Source organism: Marmota monax, unplaced genomic scaffold (assembly GCF_021218885.2).
Source record: "Marmota monax isolate L192 unplaced genomic scaffold, Marmota_monax_Labrador192_F-V1.1 WCK01_AAM20220418_F8-fsc00025, whole genome shotgun sequence".
Classification (NCBI taxonomy): domain Eukaryota; kingdom Metazoa; phylum Chordata; class Mammalia; order Rodentia; family Sciuridae; genus Marmota; species Marmota monax.
In genome coordinates, this window is record NW_026691950.1 from 13621005 (window position 1) to 13641600 (window position 20596).

General features: G+C 37.7%; 2 protein-coding genes across 2 annotated transcripts in view; both read left to right on the plus strand.

Moving 5' to 3' along the window:
* Window positions 1–2201, plus strand: part of Srp72 (signal recognition particle 72) — a 33479-nt gene extending 31278 nt beyond the window's left edge. Inside the window, exon 19 of the mRNA XM_046467090.2 lies at window positions 223–2201. Coding sequence (XP_046323046.1) covers window positions 223–400 — 178 coding nt within the window. The 3' untranslated portion in view covers window positions 401–2201. The remainder of the gene's footprint in view (window positions 1–222) is intronic.
* Window positions 2202–3238: 1037 nt separating this feature from the next.
* Window positions 3239–19771, plus strand: Arl9 (ADP ribosylation factor like GTPase 9). The gene is made up of 4 exons (XM_046467180.2): window positions 3239–4015; window positions 7100–7262; window positions 13435–13610; window positions 18689–19771. The coding sequence occupies exons 1-4, from the start codon at window positions 3560–3562 to the stop codon at window positions 18866–18868; spliced, it is 975 nt and encodes a 324-aa protein (XP_046323136.1). The 5' UTR covers window positions 3239–3559; the 3' UTR covers window positions 18869–19771.
* Window positions 19772–20596: the final 825 nt, after the last annotated feature.

The window sequence follows — 20596 nt, forward strand, 5'->3', positions numbered from 1 at the left end:
ACCTGTTCCAATAGATTAGATAGGTAGAGCATCCCTAGGTTCAATCCCTAGTACTGCTAAAAAAAAAAAAGAAAAGAAACAAAAGAAAAAGGGTGAGGAATCAGAGATGTACCTTAAACAAAGTGGAAAATTGTTAGATATGGAAAGTAGAACACTTGTATATACCCTTTTTCTTTGTTGAATTTATGAATGACCAAAATATTTCTGGTCTGATGATTTCAGGGATGCCAGTAAAACTGTGAGCAGCCCACCCACCTCTCCAAGACCTGGCAGTGCAGCAACAGTCTCTGCCTCTACAAGTAACATCATACCCCCAAGACACCAGAAACCTGCAGGGGCCCCAGCAACAAAAAAGAAACAGCAACAGAAAAAGAAGAAAGGAGGAAAAGGTGGCTGGTGATAGAATGTCCTTGTTGCAGGCTGTTTTTAAATAGCCTCAGTGATATACTAGGAACATAATAAAGGTAACACAGCAAGAAGCACAGAACTGCTCCATCTTATACCCACGTATTTTCATAAAATAATTTCTTGTGCATCAAATAGGAAAACACCTTTCTCAAACTGCCTAGTCAGGTTTGGTAATTTGAACTGCCTATGTTTGCACAGATTATGAGGACTGGAGATGATCAGGCATATACCACTTTGATATCTGTTGCACCCTTTATCTTTGTGTGCTGATTTGATCTTTTTTCCATTTCACAAATAAGGCATGTTATCTAAGGTCTCCCAGGATTTAAACAGAAACTGTTTCTACTAGAGTCTGAAGACACTTGTTGCTATTTTAGGTCCCACTTTAAATTATGTCTTACATGGCCCTAGGAGGCTGAAAGTGGAATCTTCTGAGCATTCTAAGTATTGAGTTAAAAATATCATGTGATAAGAAGGAACCTTACCAAAACACTAGTGTTCTTCACTTAATTAAATGACCACAAAAAGACTAAAGTAAATGTTTTAAATAATTTTGACCATAAATTCTGTCATGGGATACTGGAATATGGAATATTTTTCATATGTGTATATGGTTCCTTTGTGCCCCTTATCATTTTCATTCTCAGATTATGTTAATGTTGATTTAGCACCATTCAATATCTCAAAATATATCAGTGTTGTAAGAAGTTGACTCTTTGACCTAGTGTTATGAGGTCAGATGGGTTTGGACTTTCTTAATCAGAAAGATTGATAGCCCCTATCAAGAACATAAAACATTGACTTCATTACATAGACAGGAAATCAATACCAAGCAGTATTAAGATCTAACAGGACTGTTTGGCCCAATTAATAGATACTCTAATGGCTTCTCTTTCCTTATGGGTTTTGACCTTTCATTACCTTTCTCTAAGTAATGAAGTATTTTACAATCAGTTTGTGGTGTGACTGTTGTTCTTGTCTTTCCTTGTTCACAAGCCACCTTCACATTCAACAGTTGTGAGACAGTTACTGGGGTGCCTCCCCTTGTTTAATATTCATTTTATGCTGCCCAAGTATAATTTATTTAAGACTTATGAGTATTTCCTTGTGATCAAATTACTCTGTCCTTGTTAATAAAGTGCTGCTGTGTTAGATTCTGAACATATCTACTGAAACTTCTTCAAAGGGTTTCTAAAAAGGCTTTCCATCTTTAAAATAAGAAACGAAGTGCTGCCTTTCTGTTTAACATAATCAGAATCTGCAGTGGCATCTAAACATGAGGTCTTAAAATAAGAATGATTTATTATGTTGTACTTTTGAGCTAAACAGAACAGTCTCTTGGTAAGAGTGACAAATATTTATTCCTTCTGAATATATACTGCAGTATAGGAATGATTGTTAGTAAATCTGTTATTTAGAATTCCATTAAATTTCTAAGGTTAAAGATAATAATTTTTTAGGTTAACTAAGCAACAGAATCTTGGTGAAAATTATCCATCTTTGAAAATTTTGACCTAAGGCACAACAGTGAAATTTACAGTTCTCTATTTAGTCATTGTTTTTGGCAGCCATTGGTATTAGTCATTGCTAAGCAACTGAAATTTCAGTTCAAACAAATAAGTTATTGTCAAATGAAGTGTTAACACCATCAATTATTTCCTCTTTTGGACAGGGCTTTAACCAATGACATATATAACTTTGTATATACATGTTGTATGTGTACATTTATAAAAACCAGTGTGGATACATCCATTCACTATGGCACATTTTAAAATAAAATATTCTAGCAGTGACTATGGATAATTGTGTTTTGAGTGTTGGCATTTTGGGGAGGACTTCCTGGTAAATACATCTAAGAATTTTCTTTCAAACTATCTAAAATTGTCTCCTTCCCCTCCCAGCAGAGCCAGAAAGCCAATCTAATGGGATTGCAGGAACCCAGTTTAAACTACGCTGAAAATATATCATGTTGACATGGGTATAAACAAAACAGCATTTAAAAGTTTTTAATCAGTCTTTTTAATAAAACTCTGAACAGCTAACCTTAAAAACCACTGCATCTGGCTGGGGTTGTGGCTCAGCGGCAGAGGGCTCACCTAGCAAGTCCTGGGCCCTGGGTTCGATCATCAGCACGACATAAAAATAAATAAATAAAAATATTGTGTCTAACTACAACTACAAAATATTAACAACAACAAAAACCACTGCATCACTCAAGGCTTGTGAAACCTGCTATTCATTGTTCCTTACAAGCCTATCTGAAATGAAGAAAAATCAGTTTATTGCATGTATAAACTATACTTTTAATTAATTGACAGTGCTAGGGGGTGGAATCCAAGGCCTCCTACATAACAGGCAATTGCCCTGCAGCCCCCACATCACCTCTGAAAGTTCCATTGGATGCCAAATTTACTACATACTCTATCCTGGGGTAAATTATACTATTTTGCCTAGTTCAGGTTTTGCTAACCTGGACTTTGTTAGCAGCCAGGATCCTGGTGGGGTACTTAATCTCCGAAAATTTTACATATAAATAAACAAATGTGTGTGGTTGTTGGTTTTTTTTTTTTTTTTTTTGTGTGTGTGTGTGTGTGTGTGTGGTGCTGGGTTTGAACCCAGGGCCTTGTGCATAGGGAGGCAAGCACACTACCAACTGAGCTATATCCCCAGCCCTGAAACTAGAATTTAAGACATATTACTCTGTCCTTAACCAATAACCCTAGGTTGCAGCCTTTAGACGTGGCTAAGTGGCGTTTACTCGCACTGTGGAGGGGAGATACACAATTTAGCTTGGCTTCGGTTGTGAGCCGAGGGAGGACGCCGGCGCTGTAGGGTTGAGGACGCCAGCTTGGCAGAGCAGGCTGGGGTTTGAAGCTGGAGAGGTCGGAGGCTAAGGTCGCTCTGGACCCTGCTCAGGTGGAAGGCGTTTCCCTCCGGAGCTGGTGACGCCTAGGTAACGTTTTTTCCGGCAGCGGTGATAAGCCCGTCGCTCTCCCAACTCTTGGTTGGGACCTCTGGGTTCTTCTGGGCTGGGCTCGATCCACCCGCTAGAACCCCCGCCCATTTCAACTCCATTTGGGGTCCCTCCTCCTCACCCCCCGGGTTCGGCGAATCAACTGCCAGTCGCCCTGGACAGGCGAGCTAGTGCGAAATGCCAGACCTCAGGCTGTACGCACTGGGAATAGCTGCGGCCGTGGTGACCACGGGTGTGGCCTACGCCCTGTGGACCTACGTCTCCGCCCTGCGCCCAGCGAGGAGGCCACACCTGCCCGGACCCGAGGCTGCAACTCCTGCGCGCGGGCGCGCAGAGGAAAGAAAGCAAACAGGAGCGGTGGAAATGGAGAATGTGAAGAAAGGGAAGGCTAAGGAAGTGGCGAAGGAGAAAATTAAGGTGAAAGGAAAAGAAGAGAGAAAGAAAGAAGTGTCGAAGGGGAAAGAGAAAGGGAAGGAAGAGAAGTGGATAAGAAAAGATAATGAGCAGGAAAAGGAGAAAGAGCAAGGGAAGGAGACAGCAGCCAAGAATGAGCAATTTAAAGAAAAACCAGAGGTAGAGAAGAGCGACAGCACCAAGACAGAGACGCCTCTGGAGTCATCAGTAGAAAACCAGGTACCTGGGACCCTTGCCTCCAAGGCCCGGCTCTGTTACGTCAGACCCCAAGACCTGCGCAGGGGGATCTGGGCCTCAACAGAGGGTTTTCCACCTAAGGATCGGAGGGATTGTATCGAGCTACGAACATCCCATTGTCCTCCCCTTCTCCCCTGCTTCACCCCTGTACCCTGTGTCCTAACAGATTCTAATGTTGAGGGACCAGAGATCTTGACTGGTCTTCAAAAGTGACGCCTTTTGCCTCTGCCGGGCATTCAGCGCTGAGCTCCCAGACCATCTGCCAACAGAGACCAGTCCCGGACGCTCCGTGCACGCAGGCTCTCTCCGCTTGTCAGAAGCGGCAGTGTTCCTGAATTTATGCAGGATGTGTTTGGGGGCTCTCTGGCTCTTTTCTGTAAGGCGCTGTGGTTACTGCTTGCATGGTTTTCAAACCATCAGCACCCAGAAGGGCGGGGAGTGGGGCGTCGCAAATTTTTAACGGAGAGGTGTGAGAACCCAGGCATTGTGAGGGTCAGCTAGATGGGCTCTGTGTTTCTGGTTGGCTCCATGGGTCTAGAGCCACTTTTTGGTTCTAAACAGTTTTAATTTAATTATTACAGGATATTTGATGTCTGGTAAAACAAGGCTACGTAGATCTATGTATGGCTAAAGGAATAACATTTTTTTTTCTTTTGTGGTGCTGGGGATTGAACTCGGGGCCTTATGCAAATGAAGCAAGCACTCTACCAACTCAGCTATATCCCCAGTCCTAAAGAAATTACTTTTGACACAGAATGATCGTGTTCAGCATCACATTTTGCATCTGAACTCTTGATTTACAACTATCTTAGGTTTCCCTAGGAGGGGATGACACGAGGATAATACATTTTATTTTAATTAATTAATTAATTAATTGGTGCTGAGGATTGAACCCAAAATCTCAGGAATATGCTCTATCACTCAGCTACATCCCCAGCCCAATGTTTGTATTTTAGACCGAAAATATAAACAAAATGTAAATCATTAATGCAGAATTTCTAGGTAGAATGGGTTTAGGTGTGGCAATGTGGTTGGAAAAGGAGTAGGGAACTGTTTTTAACTCACAATGTTTCAAGGACCTAGTACATCATTATTTTAGGAATCACTAAGAAAGAAAAAAAAAATGCTACCAACCAAAATAGGACATACCATAGATTTTAAAAACATCATATTTTTAGCATATTAAAATGAGGAAGGGATGTACCATGGAATGAGTATGTAATGAAGTATGTTGGGGTAACCTGAGTGGGGGCCCCTTCCAAATGGTGAGAGAACACAATCCATGCCTGCAGCCATTTTTTGGTGCTGCTACTGCTTTAAACCATGTAATTTTAAAGCATTCAACAAAGTCTCCTTTGTGTATCAAGTCCTTCTTCCTTACCCTAGCACTTTCTAAGAATGGCATTTTTAAAATAGTTTCATTCGTTATTATGGGCCTTTATTTATTTATATGTGATGCTGAGACGAACCCAGTGCCTCACACATGCTAGGCAAGCGCTCTTCCACTGAGCCACAACCCCAGCCCTAAGAATGGCATTTTAATGTGTAGATGCAGATGGAGAGAATGGGGAAGGACATAGGGATGGAGATAGGAGAGATCCATAAAAATATCATTCACTTTCAGAGCCATCAAGAATTCACTCTAGGGGTTGGGGTTGTGGCTCAGTGGTAGAGCACTTGCCTAAAATGTGTGAGGCACTGGGTTTGACCCTCAGCACCATATAAAATTAATTAAATAAATAAAGGTGTTGTGTCCTTCTACAACTAAAAATATTTTAAAAAATTAAAAAAAAAAGAATTCACTCTAAAATGTATGGCCTTCAAAAATTGTGTTGTTGGGCTGGGGCTGGGGCTCAGCAGTAAAGCACTCACCTAGCACGTGAGAAGCCCTGGGTTCGATCTTCAGTATCACATAAAAATAAATAAAGATATTGTGTCCAACTTAAAAAAAAAATGTGTTGTTTACCCAAATACCTATTAGGGCAGAACTTAAAATGTCTTACTTTCACATAGATTTTTTTTTTTTAAAGAAGTGGTTATAGACATTCTAACACTGTTTAAGATCACTTTTTTTCCCTCCAGAAATGCAATCTAAGTCTAATGTCAACATTTGGTGTTCAAGCAGAACAAGCAGGGTGTATAAGATTATTGTTATTTCTAAACCAGTGCCATTAAAGATAATTGCTAGTATTTTAGATCTACATAGCCTGTGTTTTATCAGATATCAAATTTCCTTTAATAATTAAAACTGTTTAGAACCAAAAAGTGGCTCTAGACCCATGGAAACATCTTTATTAAGCTGTTTGGGAAATAGAATGGAACTCCTCTGAGCAGTCTGGCTCACTTCTTAATCTTTAATGTTTGCACTGTAGAGACCACATCTCTAGGCACTTTTAACTGTATTTCTGTCTTCTCATGAGACTGCCCTTGTGGTCCCTCGGTCCATGGCAATAAAAATTGAGGCTGACATATTGGTAGGATGCTTTTTTTAAAGTTTACTTCCAGTTCACCAGGTTTTAATATCATTAAATCATGATACTTAAAAATATGCATTAAAAATATAAGAGGGGAAACTTGCACTAACATTTTATAATCAAGTTATCTACTTGTGAAGAAAAGATAGATTAATAATAACATGAGACCTTAAATGCTTGCATGCTGAGTGGTATAGTGGATGTGTGCACCATGGAGGTCCCAAGACCCCAAAAACCAAACCAAATTCTGGTACAATCTCCAAAGGACATGAACAAGAAGTCTCGAAATTGACTCTGAGACCTCTAGAACCTTCCATAAATACTGGTGTATGTGTGTTGGTGTATGTGATAGACTGACCAAGAGTTGGGGGATGGAGAGGGTATGTGAGATTAATAGTCACATAGTAGTAATGGTTATGTGAAAACATTAGGTGATTGGTGGTTTGGTCTTGGCCTATAAAATGTTAAGTTCCTCTCTGTTTGGCAATTCCATGATTATTATTAAGTCCTAGCACAGGAAGACACACTATTAGGAGCCAGGAAAACAAGGACCTGATGGCATAGGTTTATTGATTTATCTTTTGTTTCACAGGACAAAAATAAGCAGATCCTAGTTCTAGGCCTGGATGGAGCAGGGAAAACCAGCATCCTCGACTCTCTAGCTTTAAACAAAGTCCAGCATAGCAAGGCACCCACCCAAGGTTTCAATCCCGTTTGCATCGACATTGAAGACAACCAAATGGAGTTCCTGGAGAGTAAGCTCTATTTCCTCACTAGTTATCTAGTAGCCTTCTTTTATGTTTAGCTAGATGTGGTGTTATCAACTGGATTCTTATGATGCTGGATCAGATTTACATAAACTTTAGGATGCATGTGTGGTTTAATACTAAGGTGCTCTAGGGAGGGAGTTAGGAATCACTTTCTGCTTTTTTAATTGTCTCCTTTTTTGCAGTGATGGAGACAGGGGAGGTTAAAGGAAGGCTTTAGCATGCCCTCCTATAATCTATAACGGGCCTCCCTCTTTCCACACTATAGCAAATAAACATGCAGCCTAAGTAAGTACAGTGTGCTTCCTTCTCTGCAAATAAAATTATATAGAAGCCCCAAACTTCTTCTTCCAACTAGATGGCAGTTCCAAAGTCCCTACTGTGCAGCAACGCTGAAGTCACCACCTTGCTAGATGTTGCTGTGCCCCAAAGTTGGGTCAGATCTTCCCTTGTCTTCTCTCTCTCTCAGTTCTTTACCACTGAGCTATATTCCTGACCTTTTTTTTTAGAGAGAGAGAGAGAGATTTTTTTTTAATAATTATTTTTTAGTTTTTGGTGGACACAACATCTTTATTTTTTTTATTTTTATGTGGTGCTGAGGATCGAACCCATCACCCTGCGCATGCCAGGAGAGCACACTTACCACTTGAACCACATCCCCAGACCCGTGACCTTTTTATTTTTTGAGACAGGATCTCCCTAAGTAGATGAGGCCCTCATTAATTGCCCAGGTTGGCCTTGAACTTGTGATCCTCCTATCTTAGCCTCCTGGGTTCTTCTCTTACACTCTCTCTTTGGATGACTTGATTCATCTTCATGGCACTTAATACTATCTATATGATAATGAGCCCCCCCACAATTGACCTATCTAGCCCAAACATATCCAAACGTCTCCTGACATCTCTACTTGATTGTCTCATGGGCCTCTCAAACCATGTGATTAAACAAAAATGTCTGACTTATCCCCTCCTGTCTGTTTCATTACCTGTAATCCACTGGCCATTAAGTGATTCCTTACCCATCAAGTTGCTCAAGGCAGAATCTGGGAGTCACCCTTGATTCCTCCTTCTCTACCCCTGCCTTCGGTCCACAAGAGAAACATATTGACTCCTTCTATCTCCAAAGCATAACTAGAATTTGTCAGTGTCATCCTTTTCTACTGCCTGCAAATGAGCCAAAACCTCCCTCACCTGTTCCTCAGTTTCCTGCAGTCATCATTTTATTTTTGCTTTTGTCCATTTGTGAAGAGAAATATTTTAACCATGTATTTAAGCAAATCCATTGCTAACTTAAAACCCTTCAATGAATTAGCTGGGTGCAATGGTGTACATCTGTAATCCCAGTGGCTGGGGAGGCTGAGGCAGAAAGATCACAAATTTGAGGTCAGCCGAAGCAACTTAATGAGGCCCTGAACAAGTTAGTGAGACCCTGTTTCAAAATAAGGAAAAAAAAAAAAAAAAAAAGGAGGAGGGAGGGTGAGGATGTAAGCCCAGTGGCTAAGCACCCCTGGGGTCAGTCCTCAGTACCAAAAAACAAAAACCCTTCCAATGATAGGTAGGTCCACTTTTAAATAACTCATAGTTCAAAGATAAAATCATTATGGGAATTTAAAAATACTCAGAACAAATGACTGGTAAAAATAACAATGACAAAATGTATTGGTCAAAATTGGCATGACAAAAAAATAATAATGCATTTAAAGAAATTTACAATCTTAAATGTTTATAGCTAGGGAAAAAAACAGCTGAAAACTTATGGGTTAAATATATGATGTAGATTAGGAAAGAACAACAGGCTAAAATCAAAGAGGGTAGAAGGAAAGAGATTATAAAGAAACCAATGAAATTAATTACAAAGATACAGTAGCAAAGATCAGAAAAGTCAAAAGTTAGTTCCTTGAAAGATAAACAAAATAGACAATCTTCTGATGAAATTTATCAGGAAAATCCAGAAAGCACAACTAATGTCTCAAATGAAAAAAATATGTCAAGAGTATATTTACATCTGTGCCAATAGACATATATATTACAAAAGCAGATTCAAGAAGAAATAACAACTCTTGGCCAAATTATATTGTTATATTGTGTGCATGTACAAATATGTAAAAATAAATCATACCATTGTGTACAACTATAGTTCACCAATAAAAATGTGGAAAATAAATAAAAATAAGACATTGAATAATTTTAAAAATTTAAAATGAAATCACTAGCTAAAAATCACTCTAGGGCTGGGGACATAGCTCAGTTGGTAGCTCAGCTTTCCTCACAAACACAAGGCCCTTGGTTCAATCCCCAATACCACAAAAAAAAAAAAAAAAAAAAAAAAAAAATCACTCTATAATGAAAACACTAGATAAGTTGATTTTATAGGTAAACTCTGTCAATCTTAATCTTCCATAAATTCTCCTACCCAACAGGAAGCAAAAGTAGTATTTCCTCACAGTGAGATTACTATAACCAAAGCCAGGCTAAGAAGTATTAAAAAAAGGAAATTCATGAGCATAGAAGCAGAAATCCAAACAAAATTGTAGTAAACCAAAATCCAGTTAGTATATGAAAGAGAAAACATATCATGACCAAGCTTGGCTTCTCCAGAAACAAAAGGTTAGTTTAACGTTTGAAAAATCTAAGCAACTCAGTGAGCATCTGTCTTTAAATAAAATACAAAATAGAGGGCTGGGGATGTGGCTCAGTGGTTGAGTGCCCTTGAGTTCAATCTGTGGTACCCATCCCCCCCATCAAAAACCTATAAATGTCATTTACTACATTGTTAACTAGCGAAATATATATGATAACCTCAATAAAAGCAGAAAAAAATTGCAAAATTCAATTCTGTTTATGATTTTAAAATTCTTAATAAACTAAAAATAAATGGCAATTCCTTAACCCACCAACACTTCAGAACACAGGATTCCTCAACATAAAGTATTAGAAGTATGGCCCCTTGAAAGCCAGGACCAACAAGAGTATTTTAATTCAGCATTACCCAGAAGGTCTAAGTCAGTTCAACACAAAAAAAATGTATTAGGATTAGAAAGGAAGAAACAAAACAGTTCTTGTTTATGAATGTTGTAATTTTCTTTAAAGGAAACTTAGAAAACCCGTCAAATTACTTTAAAAAGTCAATTACACTTCTGTTATCCATCAACATGCAGAAAATGATTTTTTTTTTCCTCTTCTCCGGTTGAACCTATGGGCACTTTTTCACAAAGCTACACACCCAACCTTTTATTTATTTTATTAAAAAAATTTTTTTTTGGTTGTAGATAGACACAATACTTCTATTTATTTTTTATGTGGTGCTGAGGATGGAACCTGGTGCCTCACACGTGGTAGGTCTACCACTGAGCTACAACCCCACCCCCCCACCCCCAGCCTTTTAAATTAATTAATTAATTTTTGTTTTGAGATAGGGTCTTTCTTAGTTGCTTAGGGCCTTACTAAGTTGCTGAGACTGGCTTCAAACTTGCTGTCCTCCTGCTGGGAGGATTCTCCGAGTTGCTGGGATTATAGGCATGCACTACTATGCACAACTTAGCATATATGATTTTTAAGAAGATATCATTTTTGATAGCAATGTACATAATTTAGCTAGTCCTAAACTTAAACACACACACACACACACACACATAATAGACATTTGCAGATGTCATTGAAAAACACTGAAAGAAGATCTAAATAAATGGTGACATAGTTTCCATGAATTCATGGGCTGGGGCTGTAACTCAGTGGTAGAGTGCTTGCCTGGCATGTGTGAGGCACTTGGTTCAATCCTTAGCACCACATAAAAATAAACTAATAAACAAACATATGTGTGTCTATCTACAAATAAAAAAATTTTTTGAAAAAAAACTTAAAAAGATGTTAATTCTCCTCCAAATTTATGTTTAGATATAATTCAATTCCAATCAAAATCCCGATAAAACTTTTTTTAAGAGTTTGAGAAGCTGAGACTAAAACTTACATGGAAGAATAAAGGTATAAAAAAAGCTGGACACTCTTGAAGAAATGAGTAAGAAAGACAGCCTTGTTCTGTCAAATATCAAATCTTACTATAAAGCTTTAAAATTAACATTGTGTGGTGTTGGCACAGGAATGAGCAAAGTGACCAAATGTACAGAGTAGAGATCTTCTGGGGAAAAGAGAGGCTGTTTAACAAATGGTGATGGCACATGAGAAAAAAGTGAAATTGTTTACCAGCCTCTTTATATACATATGTATACATCAAATTCAGATGGATAAAAGTCTAATGTAAAAAGCTTTGTGAAGAAAATAGAGAATATCTTATGTCTCCAGGGTAGAAAAAGACAAATGCAGAATACAAAACAGGATATAAAAATAGATAAAGACAGATGGGTAAATCAATTACATTAAAATTGGGAACTTCTGCTCATAAAAAAGATGCCACAAAATGGGAGAAGATACATGCAACACCTATAACCAATAAACAGACAGTAATCAGAATATGTTAAGAACTCTTATGAAAAAATTTAGACATCATAAAAAACATTTCACATGAAACAAATTAGAAGTAAACATGAAAAAATGTTTAATGATCATTAAGCAAGAGAATTCAAATTAGGTGCGAGAGCACACACACACACACACAAATCAATCAGATAATACCAAGTTTTGAAGAGAATGTGAATCCAAAGGAAATTTATTGGCCATTGGTGGAACATAAATTGGAACCTGCCACTTTAGAAAACAATTTAGCATAGTTGGCCTTCCTTTCACATATATCCACACCAGGAAACAAATACAAAAGTCTTTACAGCAGCATTGTTTATGGTAACAATAAATGAGGAATAACCCAATGTCCATGGATGTTTAAATTGTGTTAAAACCATCTGAATTACTTAGAAGTTTTCAAAATAGTTTAACAAATGAAAAACACAAAATACTTAGAAGAATGACTAGCCTAGAGAGATGCAAAAGAAAACAAGGAAAGGTAAATCTTTTCTTATTAGTGTTTAAAATGGCTTTTGTTAAGTTGCTGTTACAGAGATCTGAAAGCTCTTTCTATCAATGGCTATGTAGTAAATAATTTGAGCTCTGTGGACTGCATGGTCTCTGTTGTAACCACTAAACTGCCCTTGTGGTATAAGAGTAGCCACAGACAATATATAAACCAAAACATATTGTGTTCCAATAAAACTATTTGTGGACACTAGAATCTAAAATTGATAGAATATTCACAGTCTTAATATGGTATTCTTTTTTAAAAAACATTTAAATGTGTAAAAAAGCCTTTTTAGCTTGTGAGCTATACAAAAATAGGTGGCTGGCTAGATTTGAATATGGGACCATGGTCTGCCAAACCCCATACTAGGAGAAAAATAAAAGCTAAATTCATTTTGTATATTATCATTACCAAAAAGTTTCCTATGGGAAGAATCAGTAGAATGAATTTCTGTAATCTAAAGGCATTTTTATTCTAAGGCAAATATTCCTGAATACCTTAAGATCATATTTCCTCTTAATGCAATATTAAAAATAGAAATGAATTCTGGGATTCTGACAAAGGAAAAGAATTATGCAAATGAGGGTAGCCAAGAAGTTTAGTCCATTTAAAAATCAGAGTGATATGTGTTTTTTGTTTGTTTGTTTTTCCCCCATACTGGGAGTTGAACCAGGGGCACTTAACCACAGAGCCACATTCCCAGCTCTTTTTTTGTATTTTTTAGAGACAGAGTCAAGTCTGAGTTACTCAGACTTGTGAAGTTGCTGAGGCTGGCTTTGAACTCACAATCCTCCTGCCTCAGCCTCCCAAGCCACTGGGATTATAGGCATACACCACTGTGCCCAGCATAACTTGTGCTTTAACCTACCACCTTTAACTATTTCAGTAGCCCACTCCCATTGATGAACTTGCAGTGGCTGTGAGTCTGTTGTGTATGTCAGGATCAGAAGACACCCACTGTAACATTTAATATCTGAACAAAGATCCTTTCTGATTCCAAAATGAATGATCCACTTGTGAAGGGTACTCATTCCCAATGGCTATTTCCCAGCAGTGTCCCTCTGATTGCTCTCAGAATTAGGTATCTTCTAACACAGTGGAATTTTGTTGGAGCACCTGTCCAGTGTGCCCAGACTGTCCTGGGTGAATGCTCCTGTGATTTGTTGGTGTCTTCTTCCTCTACTGTTCTCTGTAGTTGGCGGCAGCGAGCCTTTTCGTTCTTACTGGGAAATGTACCTGTCCAAGGGATTGTTGCTGATCTTTGTGGTGGATTCAGCAGATCACAATCGATTACCTGAAGCCAAAAAATTCCTTCACCAACTAACAGAAGCAAATCCAATCCTTCCTCTGGTTGTGTTTGCACACAAACAGGTAAAAATCTGTGCAAATATAAATCACACTCAATACTTTGCTTACTAATACAAGAAATTTCTATTTTTTTAATAGCTAGATACTCAATAATATGCTGCATATTCAATTTGACTTATTAGATTCCCTGGGTTATAAACTCCTTGAGCGTAATACGACTGTTATGAATTTTGGTGTCCTTTGAAGTTCCTAAGTAGACTGCTTTGTGCGTAGTAGGAATTCAGCAAAGGTCTGTTGAACTTATTTCAATAAACATATATTAATGGTTGAATCCAACAAAATATTTGAGAGGTTTCCATGTATAAAGAAATAGTTTTGTTTTAGACCAACTAGATTGACCTGAATTTATTTCATACACATGTTAAAAATATTAAACATCCATGGGGAAATTGGAACCCCTGTGCACTGTTGGAATGTAAAATTGTATACTTGCTATGGGAAATAATATTGTGGCTCCTCAAAAAATTAAAAAAAATAGGGTTCCCATATGATGCAGCAATTCCACTTCTGGGCATATATCTCCACCCCGCCCCACCCCCACACACACACAAAAAAACCCTGAAAGCACGTCTCAAACAGGTATTTATATAGCACTATTTACAGTAGCCAAAAGGTGGAAGCAACCCAAGAGTCCATCCAATGATGAACAGATAAACAAAACATGGTACTTACATACAATGGAATATTACTTGGCCTTAAAAGGGAAGGAAATTCTGACATATACAACACAGATGAACCTTTAAGACATCATGTTACACGAAATAACCCAGCCAAGAAAGGACAAATATTGAAAAATTCTGCTTATTGAGGCTCCCAGAAAAGTCAAATCCACTAAGATACAAAGTAGAATGGTGATTGCCTGGAGGAATGGGGGAATTAATTGATAGGTACAGAGTTTCAGTTTAGCAAGATTAAGAGAGTTTGGGTGATAGTCGCACAACAATGTGAATGTATTTAATGGCACTGTACACTGAAAAATGGTTAAGATGGTAACTTTTGTTATGTGCACTTTTCACAATTAAAAAAAATTTAAAAATCAATTTCCAAGGGCTGGGGTTGTGGCTCATTGGTGGCACACGTGTGAGGCACAGGGTTCGATCCTTAGCACCACATAAAAAAATAAAGGTGTTGTGTTCATCACTAAAAATAATACAATGTTATGGAAATTCACTTTTTTTTTTTTTAGTATTAGTTTACTTCCACAAATATTCACTCATAGAAGTCATAAAAGAAAAAGTAGGAATTGAGCTGTTTTATAATCGGCAAACCTAGCCATTGAGAAAGGGGCTTAAGTAATACAATGTTATGGAAATTCACTCTTTTTTTAGTATTACTTAAGTCCCTTTCTCAATGGCTAGGTTTGCCGATTATAAAACAGCTCAATTCCTACTTTTTCTTTTATGACTTCTATGAGTGAATATTTGTGGAAGTAAACTAACTAATCCCAAATGATGATCCAAAGTAGGAGCCTAGTTGAAGTCCTTTGTGGAAACTAGTTCAGCAGATTTTGACATTCGGTTAACATTTTGAAAGAAACACTCGTGCTATTTTGTTTTTATTTTTAAGAGGAGCATCTTAAATACCATAAACTACAAAGATTTGGGGATGGGGGTATAGCTCAATGGTAGAAGATGTGCTTAGCATGCATGAGGCCCTAGGTTCTATTGCCAGTTCCAACATCAATAAACAATAAATAAATAAATAATAGCAAAGATTTAAAAAGTCATGATAAATGTGAGCTGTACGCTATTCCATTGCACGAATGAATATACCACAGTCTTGCCATTTTCTTGTTGTGTATTTGAATTATTTTCAATTTTTCATTGTTATAAACAATGTTGCAAATGAGTCTTCAAATATATGTGTCTCCTTGGAGATCTCTGTGAACATTTTCCTGGTGCATATGCCTAAAAGAACAATTACTGGGTTTTTGTATTTATAAATGGTAAATTGGACTAGATCTTATCAAGTTGCTTTCCAAAGATGTTATACCAGTTCATTCTCCCATTGGCAGAAGGTGATAGTTTTTGGAACTCTGTATCTTTGTCAGTACTTGGTATTTTTGCCAATACGATGGGGCAGAATTGTTTTTTATTATTCTAATTTATATTTCTCTAATTGCTAGTGAGCTTAAATATTTTCCAGGTGTTTATTGATCTCCATATTAGTGAATTTATTAGTATCTTTTTCCAAACTCTTACTAGAGTATTTATAGTGTGTGTGTGTGTGTGTGTGTGTGTGTGTGTTGCTGGGGGTAGAACCCAGTGTTTCACATATATTATGCATGTTTCCTACCACTCTGTTATACCTCTAGCCCCTCTATCTTTTCTTGTTTGAATTATAGGAATCTTTAAAAGCATTCTTTGTTAGTCACATGCTTTACTACTATCTTCTTCTTCAGCATTCTGGTGCCATGTCATTTTATTTTACTTATAGTTTACATTTTCATATTGAAGATTTCTATTTTTAATTTATCAATACTTTCTTTTGTGATTTGTCTCTTCATCAAATTAAATCAACAAGGCCATTCATTGTCAAATTTATAATATTATTGAGCCTTAAAGAGAAAAGATCTGTATATTCTAGTTTGTGTGAGTTAGCCTTTCATCACTGTGACCAAAACACCTGACAAGAACAATTAGAGGAGAAAAAGTTTATTTGGGGCTTTAAGTTTCAGAGGTTCAGTTCATGATCAATCTGACTCCATTGCTCTGGGCCCAAGAGGAGGTAAAATATCATGGTAGAAGGGTGTGGCAGAGGAAGCTGCTCAGTTCATGACAACCAAGAGCAAGAGAGCGCCAGGGACGACAAGATACACTCCAAGGCCACCCATCACCACCATGTGACTTATTTCCATAGCCACACACCATCAGCCTGCAGTTACCAGTCAGTATTCCATTTAAATTATTAATAAATCAAATGGATCGACCCATTAATGAGATTACAGCTCTCATAAGCTCATTATTTCATCTCTGAACATTCCTGCACTGCCTAATGAATGAGCTTTTTGAGGGACACTTCATATTCATACCATAACAAGAGCTCAATTTATCTTTGTTTATATTCTTTGGCCAAAATATTTAGTCTATTATTTTAGCTAAGTTCAAGGTTTTTTTAATATTTATTTTTTATTGTAGTTGGACACAATACCTCCATTTTATCTACCTATTTTCATGTGTGCTGAGGATCAAACCCAGGGCCTCCCATGTGCTAGGCGAGCGCTCTACCGCTGAGCCACAATCCCAGCCCCAAGTTCAAGTTTTTATGTAAGGGTTTTCAAAGAAGTCATCTTTTTTATCTTTACTCTTTGCATTATTAACTCTATTAAGGCCCAATTATATAAGCATGGAATAAACCCTGTATTTATACCTTATGTGTTATATCATTAGAGGGAGCCCCTCTTCCCACCTACCACCCTTCTCTTCCTATTTTTTCTGCTCCAATTCAGTCAGTGAACTTATTTAATATGGGACATTATCCATGTTACTGGATTTATTAATACCATTACACAAATTATTATAAGCTCTAAGACCAAGTAAATTATTCAGATTGAGAACAGTCAGTGAATGTATGTGACTACCAGTACTCAGAAAGGTAACCACCTCCCAGTTACTAATTACAGCACATCATGAAGCCTCCCCGTGGTGGAATTTGGTAGGTCTACATTGGTATAGGAAAAATATGACTCAGTATTGGATTATTTTTAGAACTTGAAAACTGTTCTGCTGGTCAGGTGCAGTGGCACCCCAGTTTGTCCCAGCTCCTCAGGAAGCTGAGGTAGGAGGATCACTTGAGCCCAGGAGTTTGAGGCCAGTTTGGGCAACATAGTGAGACCCCATCTCAATAAATAGATAGATGATAGATAGATAGATAAAATGATACTCTAAAGCTTAGAGAAATGCTGCAAATTAATAAAAAGCCAATTATAAATGCAGTTTTAGATGTGAAAATGCCAACAAAGGACTCAAAAACAATAGGGATTTAATATTTTTAAAAGAAATATCAGAGGGGCTGGGGATGTGGCTCAAGCGGTAGCGCGCTTGCCTAGGATGCATTCGGCCCAGGTTCGATCCTCAGCACCACATACAAACAAAGATGTTGTGTCTGCCGAAAAATAAAAAATAAATATTAAAATTCTCTCTCTCTCTTTAAAAAAAATAAAAGAAAGAAAGAAATATCAGAGACCTTTTGTCTAAATACTTCTGGATGCATGAGAGGCCGAGGAGTATATTTGGATCTTTCCATTTTGACCTCTAGGAGTCTGACTGTGGCATGCAGCATAAGCCCAGGTGGCTCTCTCTAGGGGATTCTGTCCCTGCTGCATCTCTTTGCCTCTCTCCTCCTCTTTGCCTCCCTCCCTACCATTTTTGTTCTCGATCTGCTCCCTCCCTGGTCTCTTGTCTGTCTCCCTCTACCTCCCAAAGTTTGATCCAAAGTTCTTGTTCAGTAGAAATAATGATCAGAAAAGAAAGCTCACAATGGCAAGTGCTAAAATTAGAAATATATGATATGAACCAAAAGTAACTAATGAATCAAATTCCTTTTGATAAATGTAAATTTGTATTAATTGATTCTGTTGAAAATAATCTTGAATTAAAAACAGTGATGACTCTGTTTAGAAAATTAAGGTATTAGATTGGCTTAGCTTCATTCCAGAAAACATTTGTTTGATAACACATAAATGCTGGCATTAGCTGGGTGCAATGGTGCACACCTGAAATCCCAGCAACTCAGGAGGCTGAGACAGGAGGATCTCAAGTTTGAGGGTAGCCTCAGCACCTTGGTGAGGCCATAAGCAACTGAATCAGATCCTGTCTCAAAAATAAAATAAAAAGAGCTGGGGATGTGACTCAGTGGTAAAGAGCCTCTGGGTTCAATCCCTAGTACCCACCCCCATACTGGCATAATTCTGGTGAAAATATTTATATTCAAACATCTACTGGTGTCATCACAATTGGGGTCACAACATCCTCTGTATTAAAATGGTCATTAGAGCAATAAAGACAAATAGTAAGTCTGTATATCCCAAAGGAATGCAAAATAACCAACTTTTTCTTCTTATTTTTCCATTCTGGGTGAAGGATCTCGAGGCAGCCTATCACATTACAGATATCCACGAAGCATTAGCATTATCTGAGGTGGGAAATGACAGAAAATTGTTCTTGTTTGGAACTCAAGTGACCAAGAATGGCTCAGAGATACCTTCTACTATGCAAGATGCCAAAGACCTGATTGCACACCTGGCTGCAAATGTGCAGTAAGCAGGACGAGGCCCACTGTGTGACTCACCACCTACATGTCATTGGGGAATGCTGAGTGGCAGGCTTGAAACCAAAGGTTTCCACTTTCGATTAAAAAATAAGACATTTCCTATTTTCTCAATGCATGACATATACACAAAGATAATGTTAATTCATTATGAGTATCTACTTATTTAGATTTTGAACTTTAAACGTATTTATAGCTGGGCATGGTGGTGCACGACTGTAATCCCACTGGGGGGACTGGGGAAGATGACTGGGGAGGATCTCAAGTTTGAGATCAGCTTGGGAAACCTAGAAAAAGCCTGTCTCAAAATAAAAAAAATAAAAAGGGCCAGAGATATAGCTCAGTGGTAAAATACTCCTGGATTGAATCTAATACTGCAAACAGCTAACCAAACAAAAACATTTCATTTTATTTTTTGGTACCAGGAATTGAACTCAGGGGTGCATAGCCCCTGAGACACAGCCCCAGTTCTTTTTGTTTCTTATTTTGAGACAGGATCTTATTAAGTTACTTAGGGCCTCACTAAGTTGCTGAGGCTGGCTTTGAACTTATGATCCTCCTGCTTTAGCCCCTCTAGCTGCTGGGATTCCAGGCATTCACCGCCACACCCAGTCAACATATTTTATTGATTTTTAAAAAAATAAATGACAGCAGAATGCATTACAATTCTTATTACACATATATAGCACAACTTTTCATATCTCTGGTTGTACAATTAACATATTTTAAAAACAGCATATTTGGAGTGAATTAGGATTTTTTATTTTTCCAGTGCTGGGGTTTGAACAAAGGGCCTTGCACATGCTAACCACATGCTTTTCCACTTAGCTCCATCTCCAGCCCTAGAATTAGGATGTTTAATCAACAAAAGTAAAGTGAACATTAGAATGTTTTCACCCCACTTGTGGTTTTTCAGTATTATTAAGTTTCTATTAAAACATTTTAACAAGCGTCTTCTTCTCAAGTAAATATCCATATGTCTTTCTTTTAAGTGGATCCATTAACATTGTGGGATAGAATTACAGGATAGTAGAATGAGGAAAGTGAGCACCTTCAAACCCTCAGAGAAATAGAATCAACCACTTTCAGAAAGAGTTAGGAAATACTTGTCTCTAGGAGCCTGTCATACTAGGTGAGGAATATTGAGGGGATTTGCTTTTAAAATTCTTGACATTTCACTTTTATATATAGATATGCTTTCTTCACTAGAGATGTTTTGTAAACCGATAATGATATTTACCTACAGACTTGATGTGAAATTCAACTTTCAACTATAGTGCTTTTCCTTGATTAAAAAAAATAATTATTTTTGAAAGTGGATTGTGGTATATATAAATTCTCCCTTTTACATTTTTGGAATCTGTGCCAAAAAACCAACTATGATGAAGATGATTAAGCCTCTCAATGTTAGCACAAAACCATCTCTATCAAGCTTTAGGTTACAATGGAATGTAACCTAACTTAGGCATTTGAGTACAGAGGTTTGTGCAAAATAATTGCCTATGAGAGGCAAAACAGGGGAGTGAGGTCTCTTACCTTCTCCAGAGTCAGGGCTGCAGCATCCTGAGTTCAGTGAATGACTGTGCTGATCCCATTACAACTGCCACTCAGATGTCTAATGTCAAACCTTCTTTTGTTTGGTCTATGGAAATGGGACCACACATTGATTTAGGATTATCAGAAACCCTGAATTTTAGCTTCTTTCTCGAGGCTTTCTATGA